This window comes from Pseudonaja textilis, chromosome 8 (assembly GCF_049901715.1).
Source record: "Pseudonaja textilis isolate UNSWEBS1 chromosome 8, rPseTex1.2, whole genome shotgun sequence".
NCBI classification, from domain to species: domain Eukaryota; kingdom Metazoa; phylum Chordata; class Lepidosauria; order Squamata; family Elapidae; genus Pseudonaja; species Pseudonaja textilis.
The window spans coordinates 22,957,943-22,978,472 of record NC_141997.1 but is presented as its reverse complement, the minus strand read 5'-3'; the positions used below and the strand labels follow the sequence as shown (position 1 = coordinate 22,978,472).

Here is a 20,530-nt window from a genome sequence, read left to right as displayed (position 1 = left end):
AGCCTGTTAAAGTGAGTGGGTGGCTTTGAAGTATTTTGGCTGTAATAATAAAATTGGCTTTTGTTTATGGAACCTTGTAGGTTTTGTACTAAATATCAGCTTGATCAAAGTAACATTGTCAGTCCATTTATTTAAACTTTGTACTCATGTATTCTATCAAACAATGCATAAACTTTTTGCCAAAATAGATACGCTGGGAGCAGAAAAATTTGTTTGAAATAGAACACTCTATTTTAAACAAATATATGCAACATTATCTCCCATTAGAACAGTTACCATATTTTGGATATTTTTATGCCTTCTCTGTTAATTTCTTGGAATACATTCCCTGCTTATTGGCCTTCTTTTCTTTCCAAACAAGTACATGACTGCATAACTTCTTCTTAAAATAAATTGTGTGAGTTTAAAGCTATCCTCAATCTTTGTATTTTTTTTAATGTTCATATACAGCTTCTTATCCAGACTGATCATCTTCTATTAGTGTGCATCTTAGGGATGCATACATGAGTTGGTCAAAGATCAATAAGTTGATTTCTTGAATTAAGCTGGGCAATTGTTTTATTATCAAAAGCACGAAAATGACAGATCAAAAACAGGAATCCATTATTTCAGTTGTATTCCATCACTGTAAGTTACAGTCATCTGAGCTGATTTTTTTTTTAAATGAACTTTATGTTTACTTAAGGGACTAGAAATATGCATACTGTGGATTCTGATTTATCTAGGTCTTGATCAAAATACCTGAAGTCTGGAAGAAAAAAAACAGGACAATATTTTATTCTCAATCCCTTTATCTTTCTCCCCACCCCTAAAAAAACCATGACAATAAAAAGAAGTAGAAAATGTTCCCTATTGTTTATTTTTTAAATTACTGCTATACACAAGATTGATAAAATGTAAAAAAGATTAATCTGAGTTTAGACATGCTCATACCAAATCAAGAAATGAACAAACATGTAAAATCACTGCAGGTATTTCAGGAGTTTGTATAAAAGAAGAATGAGCATTAAAAGGAATTGTTGACTGTAACAATTGAGATACAGAAAATGAGACGTTAATCAACATCAAGTTAGGCAAAATGCATATTCTGAAAATTCTTTGCACTATATATTTATCAGCTTTTGTTTGAAAATTAACATTTTCTGTTTGTTAGATACAGGGAAGGACAAATGTGGTTACTTATCTTTTTGTTGTATTCCTGGGTCGATAGGTTATTACATTTTTCAGGATTAACTTTTTATCTGCCTAGTTTTTTTAAACAAGAAAAAAATGAAGAAATATTGCATTCCTTAGAATTCAGCCCCTTGTTGCTCCTTTTGAAGCAAAAATAAAAAGTGAATTCAATATATTCTACATATCTCCATTCCTCCTCCCTCCATTTATTCCATTAGTTCAAGTTTTCTGGATTATTTTATCTCTTTCTTCGATCATGTAGTGCAGGGGTGTCAAACTCAATTTATTGAGGGCCGCATTAGGGTTGTGTTTGACCTTGGGGGGGTGGGGCCATGGCCAGGATGAAAGTGGCCAGCTCGATGTTGCTCATTGAAGCTCCATTTTCAGCCACGTCGACCCTCCCAGGCTCTGTTTTCAGCCATGATGGTCTCCTACAGCCTTTTCCTAGCAAAAATGGAGCTTGAGGAGGCCGCGCACAGCTTGTCTGGGCTCTCTTTTTGGCCACAATGGCCTCCTGCAGCCCTCTGCCAGTGAAAACGGAGCTCAGGAGAGCTGTGTGCAGCTTCCCCAAGCTCCATTTTCACTGACAGAAGCACCGTGCACGGGCCAGTCCTTCACTGTTTCCAGGTTGGGCCCGCGGATCAGTTCGAAGCACCCAGTGGGCTGGATCCAGCCCCCGGGCCTTGAGTGTGACACCTCTAATGTAGAAAGTTCTGTATATATTCCAGAGAATAGCTGGAAAACCCTGATAGTTTGATCTCAAAGTATAGATGGGGATACAATGATATTGGCATTACAGTTCCATCATTATTCCTCAGAAATCAGTTTCTTGTTCCAATCGAATACCTGGACAAAGCTTACTTCCAAAGAAGATAAAAAGTTATTCCAAAAAAAATAAAATCAAGCTGTAATTACAAATACATAAAAAGCTTGTGATTCTCTATTTATAAAAATGCCAACAAGCTCTAGTGCTAGTACAGAAAGTCATATGCATATATTCCTTATCCCATGACAAGCAAATTGGCATGCTATACATTTTGAATAAAACCTTATACCATTTTTTCCTTTTTGCCAATTTAAAGATTTTTAGATGGAAAAATAAATAGATAATGTGTTTCCCTTGCCTCCTCCTCTCCTCCCCTCCGCTCTCCTTACCATGTTTAATTCTGGTAAAGATATCTTGGATCAGGGGTCTTCAAACTTGAGAGCTTTAAGACTTTTGGACTTCAACTCCAAGAAATCCTCCTCCAGTCATGTTAGCTCAGGAACTCTGGGAGTTGAAGTCCACAAGTCTTAAACTTGCCAAGTTTGAAGATCCTTGTCTTGAATGCTTATAGTAGCTTAACATGCTTAAAGTAATGGTAGTAAAAGTAAAGTAAGCCTTAAAGTAAAATGCTTAAAGTAAAAGCAACCTTTTGTTTGATTTGGAAGGGTCATTTTACGAGCTTTATCAACAGAATTGATAGAATGGATAGTCTGTTCCCTTAAATCTAGAAATTGCTGGTGGGTCTTCAAGAAGTTTTGGGACACCTTTAGGCTAAAGTGATGCAGAGTCCTGTTTCAAAAGCACACTGGATGCTTTTGAATTTGTTTTTTCAATGGCATTAAAAAATCTATGTGGCAGGGACTTCTTGAGATGTCAGAAATTCTAAATAGAGAATTCTGTCAACAATGTACCTGTTTCAGAAGATTTGCTTGGTCCTGGGGGATTTTTATTTGTATGGGTGTATTTTTCTGAATAGCGAGTAATCTATTTAAACTGGGTTTTATGTATATGGTGAACAGTTCAAAGCAGTGAGCTTGCATTATGTTTATAGATATGAGAATGGAATTGTCTTTATGTAAACACTTAGGTGAGGAAAAGTGCGAGGGAGATGTTTAATGTATTAAAGGCACACTCCCTAGCATAGTGGATTGTAGACATGATACATTGCAACACCTGTCAGGAAATTACAGCAGTTGAAGCAATTATATCTGCAGGCCATTGAACTGGAGAAGGCTACTTTAAAGTACTTTTAGCTTTCCAAATAATTTTGGATAATTTTACTTCTTAAAAAAATCTTTAATCTTCTAAAACTGTTTTTCTTTAATTTTCTGCAGAAACTGTTTTCTGCTTTTTTAAAAAAAACTAAAGGAGTCATGCTTTTAAATTGTAGTCTTCTTGTGTTTGAAATATTTAATAACCACCATTTCTAAGATCATATTCATAATTTCATCAAATTGTAGAGGACTTCACGTTGAAATAGTAGCTATTTTATTATTTATTAGATATTGAAGGGCCACTAATTGTCATGCACTTCCATTGTCTAAAGTAGGGGTCTTCAAACTTACAGCTTTAAGACTTGTGGATTTCAACTCCCAGAATTCTTCCTCCAGTCATGTTAGCTCAGGAATTCTGGGAGCTGAAGTCCACAAGTCTTAAACTTGCCAAGTTTGAAGACCCTTAGTCTAAAGCTACTTATATTTGTATATCTGGAGATAAATCAATGGAGCTTAACTTGTCATAAACGTATATATTTGGATGAAACATTAGCTAGAGCAGTGGTTCTCAACCTGTGGGTCGCGACCCCTTTGGGGGTCGAATGACCCTTTCACAGGGGTTGCCTAAGACCATCGGAAAACACATATTTTCTCGGTTCTTAGGAACCGAGACACCGCTCCTCTATCCATTGGGGTGCACCACAACAAGAGGAACTGTATTAAAGGGTCGCGGCATTAGGGAGGTTGAGAACCACTGAGCTAGAGAGTTCTAGATCAAAACTTTCCCTCTTTTCCATGAGATGTGATGAAACATAGTAGTCTGGATTCACAAGGTGGAGTGCATCCCAGGGGAATAAGACGCTATTTCATCCAGATATTTTGTGTGAGAGAAAGAGGATGAAGATTGCCCCTCCCCAGAGGTTCTTAAAGTATGTGCTTGATGTAGATAGTAGAATGTTTCAGTTTGGCAAGGTTCTGTCTATAAGAACAATAAAGAAAATAGTTTGAAAGAATCACTACATGTCTTTCTTGATTTGGGGGCCTGAAATAAACTATAGCATCCAATGGAGAACAAATATTCCATTTGGAACAATAGCAATGACTGGCAAGAGTGATACCTGTAGCCAAAATTAAGATTTACTTGTTATATTTTACTATATAGGTACTTCTGTGCTGAACAGTGCATGCTAACCTATCAATTCATAATTGTGCTTTAGTTTAGATTATCAAGTAAATATTCATAGTTGACAGACATATGCTCTTATATTTCTATTCTCTACTTCCAGGGTCAAGATGAATTAAAGTATACATAGTTGGTCACTTTTCAGAAAACCATTCCATTCCTGAAATAATAAATTGCATTAAAGCACATTACACAAATAGAATTATTAGTGTCTTAAAACAAATGTATTATGAAATGATGCCAATTATTTTAAGCAATATTAATTAATGTTACTGTTCTCTTTTTTACAGCTGTATGGGGGAATGTGCTCAACATGAGGTAATATACACTTTTCTTGTATATCAGTATAGCTTTAACATATATTTTTCTTTCAAAGTAAAAGGAAAACACTTTTCTCAACTTTGTTGCTTACTGCTAGAAAGGAAGATGGGAAAATGGCAGCTGGTGTGATTCATTTCTGTGATGGGAAAGGTCACCTTTGTGGATGAGCTGAATATATGCATCACTTTTCCCCCTTTAAAGGGGCTGAACATTTTTATCAAGTACAGGATGTGGTAGTTCACATTTGAAGCAGGGAAAATATTCCATCCAAATTGTTCTGCTGGTCACATACCATATTTGCTTAATCTGAGAGATGTTAGTCTTTTAGAAAAAGAACAGTGAAGAATAAAAATAGAACAGAAAAACTTATATTAATCGGTCCCAACAAAATTAGTAATCTTGCTTCTTTTATTTCTCATTCTTTTCCAATTTTCCAACTATTAATTCCTCATATTTTTATAAACCTTCTTATCTCTTTTGTTGCCCCAAATCATTATTGCATTCTCCTTTCTGCTGAAAAAGATGGCTAAAAAGAAAATGGAAAGTGTATGCTATAATATACATTCCTTTTCCATTATAGTAAAGTTGTAACATTTCAAGAAATTTTGAATCCATAGTTTATGTTGGGAATTTGCTGTTTGTTGTTATGAGACTAGAATATTTTAAGCGTATTTTCTATATTATAATATGTTAAAGCATTAAAAATATATATTGTACGAATTGCCAAGTTTGAATGCTCATAATCCATAATACAAATGGTTTTCCATTTGTTTATTGTTTATTTTTAAAAAACATGAAGCAGAGTTCTTTGTAGCACTTCTGATTGTAAGGTAGAAACAAGCTATTGTATATATGAGGACATTCATTTAAGCACCTGCAAATCCTTAAAACAGTTGATCTTTTTTAGGGTTTTATAGCTGTTCCTACAATGCATTCTGAGGAAAAAAAGCATTTGCTTTGGAATTTAAAGCATGGTACAACCCTTTGGGAGATAATACATGCCCAGTATTAAGCATGAGATAGAAATGAGATATTTCTAAAGGATATATAGGTTATATAGCAGTGATGGCTAATCTTTTCGTTGCCGTGTGCCCAATGTACATGTCTGTGCACACGTGTGTCTGCACCCATAATGCAATGTGCTCGTGACCCAACTGTGCCCCTGTGCATTTAAATCAGAAGGGATGTGCATGTGCACGTGACCCCCCGCCGCATGTGTATGCGTGTCCCATGCCTATGCACGTGTCTCCCATGTGCGGTCCACCCCCCCACGCGTGCACAGCAGATATCCGACCATCAGCTGCCTGGCAGGAGGCACAGACGCATGCACAGTGGATCTGATTTGGGGTGACAGTTCATATGCCGGCAGAGATGGCTCTGTGTGCCACTTCCAGCATGCATGCCATAGGTTCACCATCACGGTTATATATAGTTTCTATATAACCCTTCTTTGACACAGTCCCCTTGACTTCCTTCCACATCCTTTCCATATAGCTTGTATAGTATTCCAGCATTATCCTGTTGGTTAACTCCTTTCCAAGATATTTCTTTAGCACATGTTTTATCTATCTGTCTTGTACCTTGTTAAGAGGATTTTTCCAGAAATCTTCAAATTAGCCATTTAACTAAGTCAACCCTCACTGTGAAATGCATTTCAGAGCAAATATTTTGTAAGAGAATCTTTTAAGCAGTCCACATAAGGCCATTAGAGAGAATAAATCCATTCATCTTGTTTTCTTCCAAGCCCTAATGTTTCTCAATGTAAATATTCTGGAATTGTCTCTAGGCATATTTGAGAAAGTAGGTTCAGATGAAAAGCGGAGACAAACCAAAAGGCATTTAGTGAAGGTTATAACATTGTGTATTGTATATCTGAAGTCATCTCCAGATTTAGTAGTTGAACCCTGGGATTATCCTTTTTATTTCAGGGTCCATCTCATGAGTTGGTGCTAGGTCTCAATTACCCTCAAATGCGGGGTCTTGAGGGAGGGGGTAAATAAAAATGTAAATAAAATAAAAAATAAATTAAAATGGCTCATGTGAATGAACTTATCTCCTAAGATTTTTTTTTTAATTATTTCTATGCTTTCCATTTTTAAAAACATTATCTCCAACCCCACCCACCCACCCCCATTTTGGAATTCAGTGGGTCCCATCGAGGAATTCTGCATTGTTGCCCCATTGCAACCCCTTTTCTGTCCAGTACAGAGAATGGTGCTAGTGGTTCATTTAATTAAAATCTGAAGAAAATAGATTTCTTGCCTTAATGTTCCGGGTGAAGCATTTGTATACTTAATGTTTATCTTGCCTTTTCTGGTTGTTAGCTTTTTTTTCCCCTTTATTTATTTTCACAAGAGGTCAAAAGATTGCCGTTAGCTGCCAGGAACACTATATAATGAATAGCTATGTTTAGTACTGACTCTGACAATGCTATAAACATTTTTTTAATGCTAAATAGATAATTTTATGGAAAGACAACTTTTAACTCCCAGTACTGTTCTGATTCTAAAATTATTTGGCAGTCCTGTCTAAATTCTGTAGGACAAGAATTGCGTGTTTGATTTGTAATAGTGTTGACAAAACCTTTTGTGAGGAGGTTTTGTGACCACATATCTCAAAAGAAAAACAGCGTTATTTGACTTGCAGGACCCCTTGCATAGGTGAAAGATCCTAAACGCACCTTTACTTCTGTTAGGGCAATTAGAAACTAACTAACGCCGTTTGGAATGCTTAAATGCAATACTCTGAGGTGTTACAATTACCACATATAGCTTTTGAGGTTTAACCACAAATCTTTCTATTTGCAGAATTCCATTTACATAAACAATTTTAAAGAAAGGTATTTGAACTTTATGTCATTGAGCCAATTAATTGCACAGGATAATCTTTAGAATCTGAGCAGGAAACAGATTGTATAAGAACTTTCATCCAAAGACGGAAATTTTATTTCAGCATATTGTCTTCTCTGTGTATTTCAGTTGTTTTCCTGTTCACAGGATGGCAAGGCAGAAAATCATGATTTTAGTAATAGCTGCTGCTGAAGGAGGGACTTCGATTTTGAAAATGGCCTATAAAGAATAATATCTGAGAGATTTATCGAAGGGTATAATAGCTATTTCATAAGCAGTCTTCCAAAGTATATCCCTGATGTTTTTTGGGGTGCAGACAAAAAGTATAATTGACTTTTAATAAATTAATAAATACTGTAAATACCTCTCACACTACTGATTCTTAATTAAACTTCATTCTGTTCTTTCTCTAGGAAATGCTCAGGGAATGATAAATATCCTTAATTTATCCTCACAGCAGTCCTATGAAAATGTCTAGGTTATTGAAGAACCTTTCTCTCTTCCCTCACACTGCCTGAACCATGGTCTTCCCTTTTGGTGCAGTGTTTTATTAGCTCTCAGACTGAGCTCTGAAAATGTCAAGAAAGCAGTATTATCCTACTCCTAAAATTGTCAATCTCTATGAATCTTCCATGCTCTTTTGATATCACAGTGTTTTAAGTAGCCTATATGCTTTATTCTGTCTGCTTTCTGGGAATTACTTTTACTTTGAGTACCTATTCATACAGACCCTACCATTCTCACTAAATCAGAGTTGACTTTGTTATATTAACAGGATCTTACTTGCAACATGGGCATATAAAACAAACAAAAATAGATACTCCTAACATTCCTAGGTGATGCCTGTTGACCGTTCAGATTTAAATAAATAAAATTGAAAAGCTTCAAACAGGCTTAACTTTGACATATTCTCTGGCTTTTGATTTAGCTGACGTATCAAGCTATTTTTAACTTCTTATACCCAACACATTGTGTAAATTGAACAGTGAATCCAATGAATGACTGTGCTTTGAGTCTTGGTTTTAAATTTGCATCCCTGTTCTTCTCATTTATTTTTGTGGGGCAGATTAGGTGTTGAGTCAATGTTGACTAGTCCCTGCAGTTTTCTTAGCAAGATTTGAGAACTGTGATGGAAATAGCCTTGAGTTCCTGAAGAAAAGGCACCAAAAAGTAAATATTTGCTGACCTCTGAACTTCATCAGCATTCAGGCACAATGTTAAAATCTTACTTTAGCACTTCTGATTCATCTATTCATTCTCTTTTCACCCATCCACCTGGAAGGAGAAAATTAGAAATTATGGTGACATTTATGTTGAACAGAGACAAACTGTGGCCACTGATAATAGTTGGTGTGGTGACAAGTGGCTTCTTTTTAAAAGAATATTAGAACAAAAACCTTAACATAAATTCATAAGTTTATAATGTTTTATAACATGATTATATGGCTTGGCATGTTTAAAATGTTGCTTTCTTTCTTTGGCTTCCTATCCAGCAGGTTTATCCAGGATAATGGGGATCAAAAAGTAGAAAATAAAATTGAAGAGGTCAGTAGACTATGTTCTCTCTCTCTCTTTTTTCTTGCCCTACTTCTTTTTAATATTTTGCTTTGCACTTTATTCTCTTAGTATTTCCTCTTGAATTGAACTTTCTTTTCATTTCTTTCACTTGGAGTGGGTTGAAAGAAAAGATCAAGATGACCTCATTGATTCAAAGTGAACACATAATAATCAGGTGGAGTTATATTTGAAACTGTTGCAGCCGATTTTTGTTTTTTAACCACATCCTTCCACTTGAAAACTTACAGAAATTCTCAACTCTACCCTGTAGACTCTCGTGTTGTTTGGGGTTGAAGGAAGATAGTACATCAGTTCTTAAAATGTAATGCGTACTTATATGCCACATAAATAATCATATCCTGATCTTCAGATCAATTTTCTGTGTGCAACCTGCATGTGTGTGTGTGTGTGTGTGTGTGTGTATCTGCGTCAGAATAGATGCATTCATTTTGATTGTATATTTTTTCCTTGGTATTTTTAATTTTAAAGAGGCTTTTCTGTTGCTAAAATGCAAGTGGATTAGATCATGACTTCAATAATTTTGATGAAATCAATGAGGTTTATTTTTGTCATCAATATCAATTATTTAATTTGACCTGTTCAAAATATAACTACTGTAAGTTTAGAGCTATCCCAATATTTTCAAAGGTTTGTGTGTGTGTGTGTGTGTAAAATATAATAAAAACATTACATGGTTTCGAACAGTGAAACATGTTTGAATCTTATAAATAAGTAAGTACTGTTAACAATATAAAATATCATTAGTATAACTTGCAAAAACCCATTCTGAATGTGTGACTGAAACATGAATGAATTCTAACCATTTTCTCTAGAATTACATTCATGATCACTGAATATAATATATTCAGAATATTTATGATATACATAGTATAATAATTAAAATGAGGTCCTTGGTTAACTCCCAGTGAACTCCACAGTTCTATTTACAAGTGTTAAAGGACTCTTTGGAGGACCTTTGGGTGTAGAGGACAAAAAAATAATAATACCAAAAGGGAGTCCACTTACAGTAACGTTTTCTATATCTGGAGTGCATTGTAGGAGCTCAGTTTTGGAAAATTTGGGTTTTTTAAAAAAAACATGGGTAATAAACTTAACATTACAACTATGGAAGGTAGCAAAAAATGTGTCAGAAGGGAGTGTCAAGTGACCTTGAAGGGCAGGAATGAAGGCAGGTTCCACGAGGGTTGCTGTTTGCCATAATGAGTGGGTGAGTATTTAAAGAAAGAAAGCAGGCTAACCAATGGTCAGTTTATTTTATTTACTTATTTATTAAATTTATATGTCGCCAATCTCTCTACTGAAAGCAACTCCAGGAGGCTATTGATCACTTGCATCTTTGCGCAATAACTTGATTAGTTGGATGTTTTCTATGCTGGTCTAGGACCATAATAAAAATTTGATTTGTTGTCTTTGGGGATTGGACTATGTCCTTTATTGCCACCATCACTTCTACCCCTTTGAAATTGGAGAGATTCTTATTAAGGGATTGGCAACATAATATCCCTGAAATATTTAAAATGGCTTACAAAGCCTTTATCTCTACGAATAGTAATTTTAAATGGAAAATATGTTTATAAAAAATTAATTTTTACTTTTCTTTTAGGTCATTGCACCTCTAAGGGAAAAGATCCGAGAATTAGAGAAAAGGTATGTTGATTTGTGCTTTCAGTAGATCATATTTTGTTTATTTTAAGTTACAGCATGGAGCTTATGTCAGAATATTTGATCAGAGTGCCATCCTGCTGTACTGAAAGAAGGTCTGTAGGCAATAAATGCTACTGTCTCTAATGGTAACCTTAAGTACAGAGAGCCCTCAGTTAATGGCTGCTTCATTCAGCAATCATTCAAACTTGGAGACAGTGCTGAAAAAGTAGATACACGACCAGTACTTAAACTTATAGTAGTCACAACATCTCTGTGGTCATGTGATTGTAATTCAGGTGCTTGGCAACCAACACGCATTTACGGCCATCACAGTGTCCCATGGTCATGTGATTGCCATGTTTGTATTTCACAGCTGGCTTGCAATAAACAAAATCAATGAGAAAGCTGGCAGGAAGTTGCAAGTCACAATCCCATGATCTCAGACTTAACAATGGCGGGGATTCACTTAACCACAGCAAAATTGTTATACGTTGGGCATGGTTATGTGGCTTTCTGTGGTGTTCTAGATAGGGATATATCTTAGCAGCAGAAAGTAGTTGCAAGCTATCATTGGTGGCTTCTCAAACTAATCACATCATCCTGTGAAAGTTTATTCTAAAGTTCTGCTGTGTTCAGTGAGATTTATTCTTCAGGTAAGTACAAATAGATTTGCAGCCTAAAATACAAGATTCCCTTCTGAAGGACAAGAATTTAGAGTTAAATACAACAGCATAACATTAAAGGAGGAAGGGAAAACTAAATAGGTTCTTTCTTTAATTCTCTTCTGGAAATGCCAGCACATCATGATTTTCGAATATATTAATATTTGGAGTTTGTTTTGAAACTAAATGCATACTAAATTTTGCATACAGTAAACTTCAGCAATCAACATTGATTGACCATATCCGTTATCTCAAATCTCTGGAAATTTTTGACATTACAATTACATGCAGTATATTCTAAATTCCACTGATCAAGTATTTTTTATAAGGTATCTGTTCCAAATTGAATGCTGAAATATAAATAGAGGCTTCAATATTAGATTCCAAATATTTTTTTAAATCTTACGTTTAGAGATGTTTTGGTTGTATAACAGATTGAAAACAAATCATTGCAGTTATTTTAATTCTGAACTGAACTTAACTTAATGTGGAAATCACAATTTAAATATTATTGTAAATTAAATACTGAAAACTATCAGCATTTTTGGTGACTGCATGTTTGTATCTATGACAGCATGTAGAAGCAGTATTATTGTAAACTGCAAGTGCATTTTTACACCAAACCAGCATTTCTTTCTTTTCATCCACTAAGAAAGACAGAAACTGCAAATGAAAAATGCATCGTAAACAAATATTATTTAACAATTCAAGTGATTATTATATTGTATTATTATATAAGATAGATGTTGCAGAAATCTAAAAATCATTTCCCATTTTGAAAAACCAAATTGATGTTTCAGTATTTAGTAGGCAGAGTTGCAGAGGGCTATTTCAGATCTGAATATAAAGTTCTCTCTCTCCATTTCAAAGTTAATGCATGACATTGTGCTGGTAATTTTTATCCATGCTGGAATCAATAATGTCTATTAGTGTAATTGGATAGAAAATCTCCCTGCTCCAGTCTTAGAATCATCCAAACGTAATATTCTCTACACCTTCTTAGAGAGATGCCTTCCAAATTGTATCTTATCTATATTGCTTCTTCCAGAAAATTAGATTTCTAAATCGTCCCTATAGTGAGTGAATTATAAATATGGAATAAATCAAATCTAAGATAATGAATCTCTCCGAAGCACTGATGCTAATGATATTCTAGCCTGACAGAATATTTATTTAGAATATCACCTGTGTTTTCTTTCAAAGTATGACTATTGAGCTAATACAAACCTTTAAATATTTCTCCCAGTATGCTGATAAATAACTCTCCATACATACTGTAAATGCATTATCTTATTCTTCTATACTCTACAACAAAGCAAGGATATATTAAATGATTTTTGGTGTCTCTGTTAGTGTTCCTGTGTTGTTTGTGCACAAGACAAGTGTGCTAGTTTAATACATTTGAGCATCTTGAGTTTGGCTGTGGATGGTGGAAGCATACACAACCTTGTTAATAAATTTCACAACACAGTCTGAACATATTCTTGAGATCCAGATTGGGGCAATTCATACATCAGCAGAGACCTCTGGGGCTCCTTCCCATGCTATTTCAACCATGTCTAGATGGTAGAAGTGTGTGTAGAAGGCTAAGATCAGTTTTCTTTCCCAGCTGTACAATGGAACAAGTCAAGGAATTAATGTTAATGAAAGGTATCCATCACAAAGAAGTCCTGTTTAATTTTAAGAATCTGTTGTTTCTTCTGATATAGAAGAAGATAGGTTGGAGTGGCCTAGACATCTCTTAAATAAAAATAAGTAAACGCTGGCAGGATGTGGAAAGAGAATAACTGACTCTGCCAAACAACCAAAGAAGTATTAACTCTTTTTTTCTTCTCTTATGAAATGCCACAATTATTTAGAGACAGATTTCTTTTGCTGTGGCGAATATTTGTAACAATTTTCCTGTACGTACTTTCAATGATACTTGGAGCCATTAAACAAAACATTTTTGGAGATTATTAACCACAATTTTTCCTATTAATACTTTATTAATAATTCTAATAATAATTCTAATAACAACAACAACAACAACAATAATAATAATGTATTAATAATTAAAATATTTCATAATCTAGATTATTTTTAAAAATCCATGAAGGACAGGAAGCAAGGAAGTGCTTTGGTTGAGAAAAACTAATATTTAATGAACCTTACAATGCTTACAACCTTTACTGATGTGTTGTTTCAATTTTTCCATTTTGAAATGCTTCATAGTTTTACTCAGAAGTACCCACCAGTGAAGTTCTTATCTGAAAAGGATCGTAAAAGAATTTTGGTAAGTTCAGCACTTGCTTGAGGCTAATCAATTATTCTCAGTTTTTCAAATAAAATTAATGAAAACAAAGCGGAAGTGGGTCCAAACTAAAAAGAAAATCTCTTACTTTGTGAAAAATTGTACAGGGATCCAAGTCAATCTTTTGCTGAGCTTGCGCAAGCTTGCATGTGTCAACCATGAAGCCATTTTGGAGCACCTTCAGGGCTGCCACAGTAGGGCTGGTTGTAGCTGTGGGAATGAGAGGAGGGAGTTAGAGATAGCTGGGGCAGTTTGGTGGAGCAACTGTTTATTTCTGGTTTGGTTCCTTTGGTGAGCATCCTTACAGGCTGTCCCACTGACCCTTAGTGCTGTTTCCAATCAGATGCAAGTTAACTATTTCCATGATTTATGAGGTTTGCCCAGTTCAGAGAAGAAACAATGTGTGGAGATTAGCCTTTGCTTAATATATTGTTGAAAAGGGGAATTGATTGAGCAGTGCTTCAGTTGATATTCCGTGCAGTTAAGAACCTCTTAGAAGCTACTGTTTGTAATCTTAAAAGAGAAAGCTATCATAAATAAAAACCCCATAAATGATTAGTCATAAGACATGTGCATTTCTGTATTAAAATGGGGTGGGGGGAGTTAACAGGCTTGAACTTGGTATTTGCAGAAGTGATACTTTTAATTTCATCTTCTCTGAGTCTGTCAATGAATAATGCAGTGTGATTATATTCATTGGAGCGATGCTTCGTGTGATGCATCTAATGAGATCCTTCTATATTCTGGAACAGTAGCCGGTGAACCATATAAGTGAGCAATTTCAGATGCATTCCAGCATATTTTTAATGTGGCCACTAATACAGTTGTTTAAAAAAATCAGACAATATTATTTATGTTAGCTAAAAAGTAAGCTATACGGAAATAATACATGATTACCATCAATGATGCGAGATTAAGCCCTTCTGGAAACATTTCTAGTATTTTCTTTTTCCATTGGAAAATATTAACCTCATATCTTTGACTGCACCAATTGCTTTACATCACTCCTGATAATTTGAATAAAATAATTTCCATCCAAAATTTGACAAAGGCCCTCGCTAAGCACTCTTTAAACCTATATCACAATGTAATGTGGCCCTAATCAACAAAACCTTTACCTTGTTTCACCTTTCGCTGCTTAGTAACCTCTCTCAGCCTCTTTCCATGGTACTGGTTAAAATACTTTCAGACCTTCATACCTGTGAACAGGCCTCAGCATGTTCCAAAGTATCCAATCAGGTACTTTTTCAGTATCTTCCAGATTGGCAACTTTGGTGCCAATCAAATTAGTGGCCTGTTCTAGAAGCTCTTCATCTTTTCATTGGGGCGGGGGTGTGAGGGCTGACCCGAAGCATTGCCAGTTGATGGAAACAGCTTTGTTGTGATGAATCACACCACTTTTGGCTTTAGAGCAAATTGCATCTCCATTATAACACAAATATTTTTAATATTTCATGCACAGCTAATATCAGTTTTCAAAGTTCAGTGAAATAATTATGCAGAAGAAAAAGTGCAGAGCTCTTGTTTCCTATTCTCAGGCTCTACTCACAAAAAATAATTACTTTCATAATTTAAGTGTCCTAAGGGAAGTTCTGTAAATGTTTCCTTCATTGATCATATTGTGTTAATGCAGACATTTGTGGTGGTGTTCAAATACCTGCTTAGATATAAGACATACGTTAGATGGCAAACATATGTATGATTCTCATACTATCTGATATAAAGGAAGTAGCATGTAAAATAGAACAGATTTCAACTGTGCAAGGTAATGCTTCTACATTTATACAGAATCTCCTAAAGAATATGTCCTAATCCCATTTTTGCATATGCTTACACATACATTTTAAAAGGACAGGAAAGTGCTAAAATACCATGTTTTTCAGACTATAAGGCACTCCGAAGTATAAGATGCACCTAGCTTTTGGGGAGGAAAACAAGAAAAATTTTTTGCCTCTGCTCCCAGCAATTTGCCTTCTTGCAGCAAACAGAAAACAGCCTGGTCAGCTTCAGCACAGCCTGATTTAGCACAAACAGCTGATTGTTGCTTGGATCGGCTTCCTGACGATCAGCTTTTTCAGGCTGCAGGGATCGCCATCGCCTATTGCTGCCTCCGCATGCCCCATTTTCGGCTTCCACAAGCCCGTTTTTGGCCTCTGCACACCCCATTTTTGGTCCGTTCCGATCCCCGCCACCTGGAATAGGCCAAAAATGGGGCCTGCGCGGAGGCCGAAAATTAGATGCAGAGCCAAAAATGGGACATGCAGAGGCAGCAAAAGGCAATGGTGATCCCTGCAGCCTGAAACAGCTGATCATCGGTAGGTCTATCCAAACAATAATCATCTGTGTGTGCTAAATCAGGCTGTGCTGAAGCTGACTGGGCTGTTTGCTGTTTGCTACAAGGTGGCAAATTGCTGGGAGGCAGAGGCCGAAGGGTGGGGGCCGCTGGGTGGGCGAGGCTTTGGCAACATTCACTGTATAAGACGCACAGACATTTCCACCCACTTTTTGGGGGGGAGTGCATCTTAAACATCGAAAAATATGGTAGTTCATTTTGGAGATCAAAGAATATACACAATGGGAGATTTTGCTTAGCCAAGAGACCCAAAGTCTTGTCAATTTTAAAAGCAAGCAATGGGATTGTTCTAGAAACTCTAAAATGAAATATCAATTCTAAATAGCACATGAAAGCTATAACAAGAATAAGTCGTTGTGGTTGTTAAGCAGGTCAGCTCATGTCTCACTCAATTTTATGACTGTTTTTATGATCAGTCACTGCTGCCATTAAATGAACAACATGGTCATTTCCCCAAATGAGTGGTAGTTTTTGGCAAAATTACTGAAAACCAGCAAAAAATGTCACAAATTGCAGTTATATGACCATAGGTTACTGTAACCAGTCTAAGTGTGAGCCAATTTCCAAGTGCCAGAAATAAGATCACATGACTCCAGGGGAGAGTACAACAATCACAACTTTGAAGACAGATCATAAGTACCTTTTGGGGAACTTTGAGTAATCATTAAGCAACTTGTTACAATTGAATGAATGAATTAATAGTTATGTTCATAAATCTCTTATTGAAATATTGGGCCAAGAATGTGTTGATAATAGTCTCTGTGGCATCAGAGGTTGGATGATGAATCCTTTTGAGAAGCATTTTATTTTCTCTAAAGACATCTATCTGTCTTACCAAATCAGGTAGGGTGGACAAATTCTTTTATCATTTTCTGTTGCATGCTCTTCCTCCACAAATCTAGTACAGATCTAGTAGCTTTTGTGGTATGATTATTTTAAAAAATGCTGTACTCAGTTTCATGAACACTTCCAATCTGGCATCTGGAACCTTTTAACGAGAATTTGCTTTAAAGAACATTTTTCCTACTGCCAAATTTTTGAACATTGTGGGACAGTAGTTGATGACTTGGATCCTATGGGATCCTTGGATCCTGTGGATAGCAAATAGAATTTCACTTGCACGGTAGGACATTGCTAACTGGAACAATTTGTGGCATATCCTACAATGCTTTTGGGAAGACTGCAAATCCTTGTCATAATGCTGAGACTTCTCAGTGTATTTGGAGGGCACCAGATTGGAGATATTTGCTGCAATAAGTAATTGTTCCACTGCACCTAGTTAGTTTAGTTGCAAACGTTGCTATTGATTGCTTGTATTAGGTAGACACACTTTTAACATAGCTTAAAATAAATAAAATAGATCGTTATGTTTTTTTTTCTTTTGTTCACTTTATCAGCCATTTTAACTAAATAATATTAAATAATACTGAATTATAATTTTTAAATGGGCTGGCTTATCAAATTCAAATAGAAAAATATTCCTTTTTTTACTCCACATGCAATTTTCTACCCACCGACTCCTTCGACGCATTTTAACAATGTAAAAGACAATAATTAACAAATGAATAGTCAAGTTGGCATATGTTCAAGACTCATCCACTATTAGTTATTTGGAATATCTGCAATCACTTTAGAATCACAGCTGCTCTGTAGCTTGTCTTGGTTGAATACCAAAAATTGGCTCTTACACAGTTGATCTTTAGGAAATTGTCATATTAAACTGAAGCCCATTTGTTTTCTTCACAGTTCAATAGTGCACAGTTATTTTCTATGGCCTTTGGAATGTTGTGGTAATTAGGACTTCTAAATGGTACCAACTAAAGATCTTTGTATTTCTATGACAAACTAGATGACCTATAATTTTCCCCATTATCTGTGCAAAATTGATGAGAAGGCTTAAGGAAAATCGCAACTATATGGGCCTTTGCTCAAAATGTAGTTCTGTTTAATCCCTTTATTTAATAGTGCAATAGTAGCTGTGGGAAGAGGCCTCTTAATGAAGATAGTGATGCAACAGTTTTGGACCTCCTGTCTGTATTATAATTCTTCTGTGAACAATCTGGGTCTGTATTCCGCTTCTGTTCTGTCAGCTCCATGAAAATCTTCATGAAAAGCTTGCATGTTAAGCTGGCAAAATCCTCTGTTTGGTTAAAAAATGATGTTCTCAACATGTACGAAATATATCCTACACAATGTGCAAATATACTGTATTGGGCCCTAAAGTCATACTTCTCTCTATATCTTACTTCACTTCTTTGCTAAACTAAAGGGAAAGATGAGATTGTAAACGTTAATATCTTCAGTTTGTTTAATTGATCAGAAAGAAAAACTTGTTTGTGGCTTCTCAGATGCTAAGATGCTAAAAGAATGCTGAATGCTGTTGTTCTTTTATGTAATGTTTGCGGACTTTTTGTCTGGTATTTTCATTTAAAATAGAAGAAAAATTTATATGCAAACTGTCCTAATGCAGATAACTGGAGGAGCAGGGTTTGTGGGTTCTCATCTTACTGACAAACTAATGATGGATGGCCATGAAGTTACAGTTGTGGACAACTTCTTTACGGGCAGGAAAAGAAATGTGGAACACTGGATTGGCCATGAGAACTTTGAACTGATTAATCATGATGTCGTAGAGCCCCTGTACATTGAAGGTGAGTATTTTGAGACACACGTGACACTAAGGAATAATTGTCTTTGCATGAAGTGCTTTCTCTGTGTGGTTGGAATGTCTCTACAGTAGCTTCTTCTACCTGGTATCCTCAAGGTGTGTTCAATCTCATTTTCCATAATCTTTAGACACCACAGTGTATACTGAGTGATTATTGTGGTATTTTGAATTCAATTAGAGGTTTGATGTTTTTTCTTTCAAGACTAAAGCAGATGGTTTTGATCTTATTGGAGATGTATGATGTGTTCTGAACATTGCAGAAATTTTTAGAGCTTGAAATGTTTTGAATCTGATATGATATGGACATTCATATTTTGATCTGTTACTATCAGGGAAGCTTTATAGGTGTCTTAAAATGAGGACTAATAGATTGAGAAACAGTTTCTTTTCCAAGGTAATAATTATCTTGAATCAAACAGCACATTTGTGATTTGGTCCTATTATTATTATAATTATTTTAATTTTTAAACTCTGTAGTGTGATTTCGATGGGTGTTTGGGACACTGTGCTGGAGTAGCTTTCAAATTTCATCGTATTTGTGGAATGCAATGACAATAAAGGTATTGTAAGATATACTAGTGAATTCACCCTTACATGGAGAGCTGTGTATATTAGCTTGTACAGACAATTGTCATTGGAAGTATTGAAATTCCTAGAGAACTGATATGGTGGATTGCATTTTCTACTAATTATATGATTAATGTAACTAGAGATCTTGCCAAATTAGGGTGGCCTTGGTTTTAAATTGAACAAATTTCCAAGTTCTCTAATTTTTTTTCCAATTGGAGTCAATTTGGCATGGATCATAGCAAGTAGGGAATTTGCCCTCCACCATTCATGCATCTGAGGCTTCAGAGGTTACAACGTTGCCTTTCTTCATTGTGATTTGAAATCCTATGGAGATGCTATCCTGGAATGCCTGGTCCTGATTTTTAGTATAGATGAGAACTTTAAGTATCCTAAGAAAAGAAGAAGGAGCACCATTGTTCTTTTAATGATGGAGCATAGGAACAAGGCTTTTCATTGAGAATGTTACCCCTGGGTTTAATATATTTTCCATCTGGTTCGATCCCCTTTACCTGATTTCATCTATAATATTTTGTTTAAAGAATCAGATACTTCACAGTGCAAAATACAGTAGCTTCATAGTACAAAGTATCTTTTCCATCAGTCTATAACAAAATGAAGAAGTACCACTGATTGTAATTCTTGAATTGGCAGAAAAAAATATTCATCCAAGTGACTTTTGGAAAGAAATTCATAAGGAACCTGTTGGTATTGTGAATGTTTTATAAACATTTTGAAACATTCATTGGGAAATAGTGACCCAGGACTTGAAGAATTACTTTGTGCTTTTTTAAAGCTGGGTAGCAACTTTTTTTTTAGCTTTAATCACCAACTATTATATTTATTATATTCAAAGTTTGCATTTCCTAATTATGGTATTCTGTTTTTTTTTTCTGTTTCTGGTTCTTGTCTCTAGAATATCTCATTGCTTTCTAAAGCTCCTGGTTCTTCTGCTGAGTGGTGGAGGCTTTTCCTTCCTTTGGCTTGCTAAAGTGCATACTTCAGCCTTGCATGTTTTTATTTTCTGATTTTTGAGAAAGTCCTCAGTCCCAAGCAGTCTGTGACTGTGGATGAGGGCTTAAAGAACTGACTACCTGGCAGAGCTGGTTGTCTTATTATACCTACTGTGGAAATGGCCTCTTCATGTTTACAACTGCTTTTTCTAGCTGTCTATCTCAATCTGCTTTCTCAAGATGCTTCTTGCCTACATGTGCATGTAACCTAATACAGAAAATCTTGCAGTTGAAAAATAGCTTTCA

At 35.5% G+C, this 20,530-nt stretch overlaps 1 protein-coding gene across 2 annotated transcripts in view; it reads left to right on the top strand.

The window, feature by feature from the left end:
• The window catches only part of UXS1 (UDP-glucuronate decarboxylase 1), a 48,514-nt gene that overhangs the window by 11,894 nt on the left and 16,090 nt on the right, over positions 1-20,530 (top strand). The window contains exons 2-6 of one of the 2 annotated variants that reach the window (XM_026707386.2): positions 4,627-4,654; positions 9,000-9,051; positions 10,688-10,731; positions 13,605-13,665; positions 18,507-18,687. In XM_026707386.2, the coding sequence (XP_026563171.1) occupies positions 4,627-4,654; positions 9,000-9,051; positions 10,688-10,731; positions 13,605-13,665; positions 18,507-18,687 (366 nt within the window). The remainder of the gene's footprint in view (positions 1-4,626; positions 4,655-8,999; positions 9,052-10,687; positions 10,732-13,604; positions 13,666-18,506; positions 18,688-20,530) is intronic. The other variant, XM_026707388.2, reaches the window with a different exon arrangement.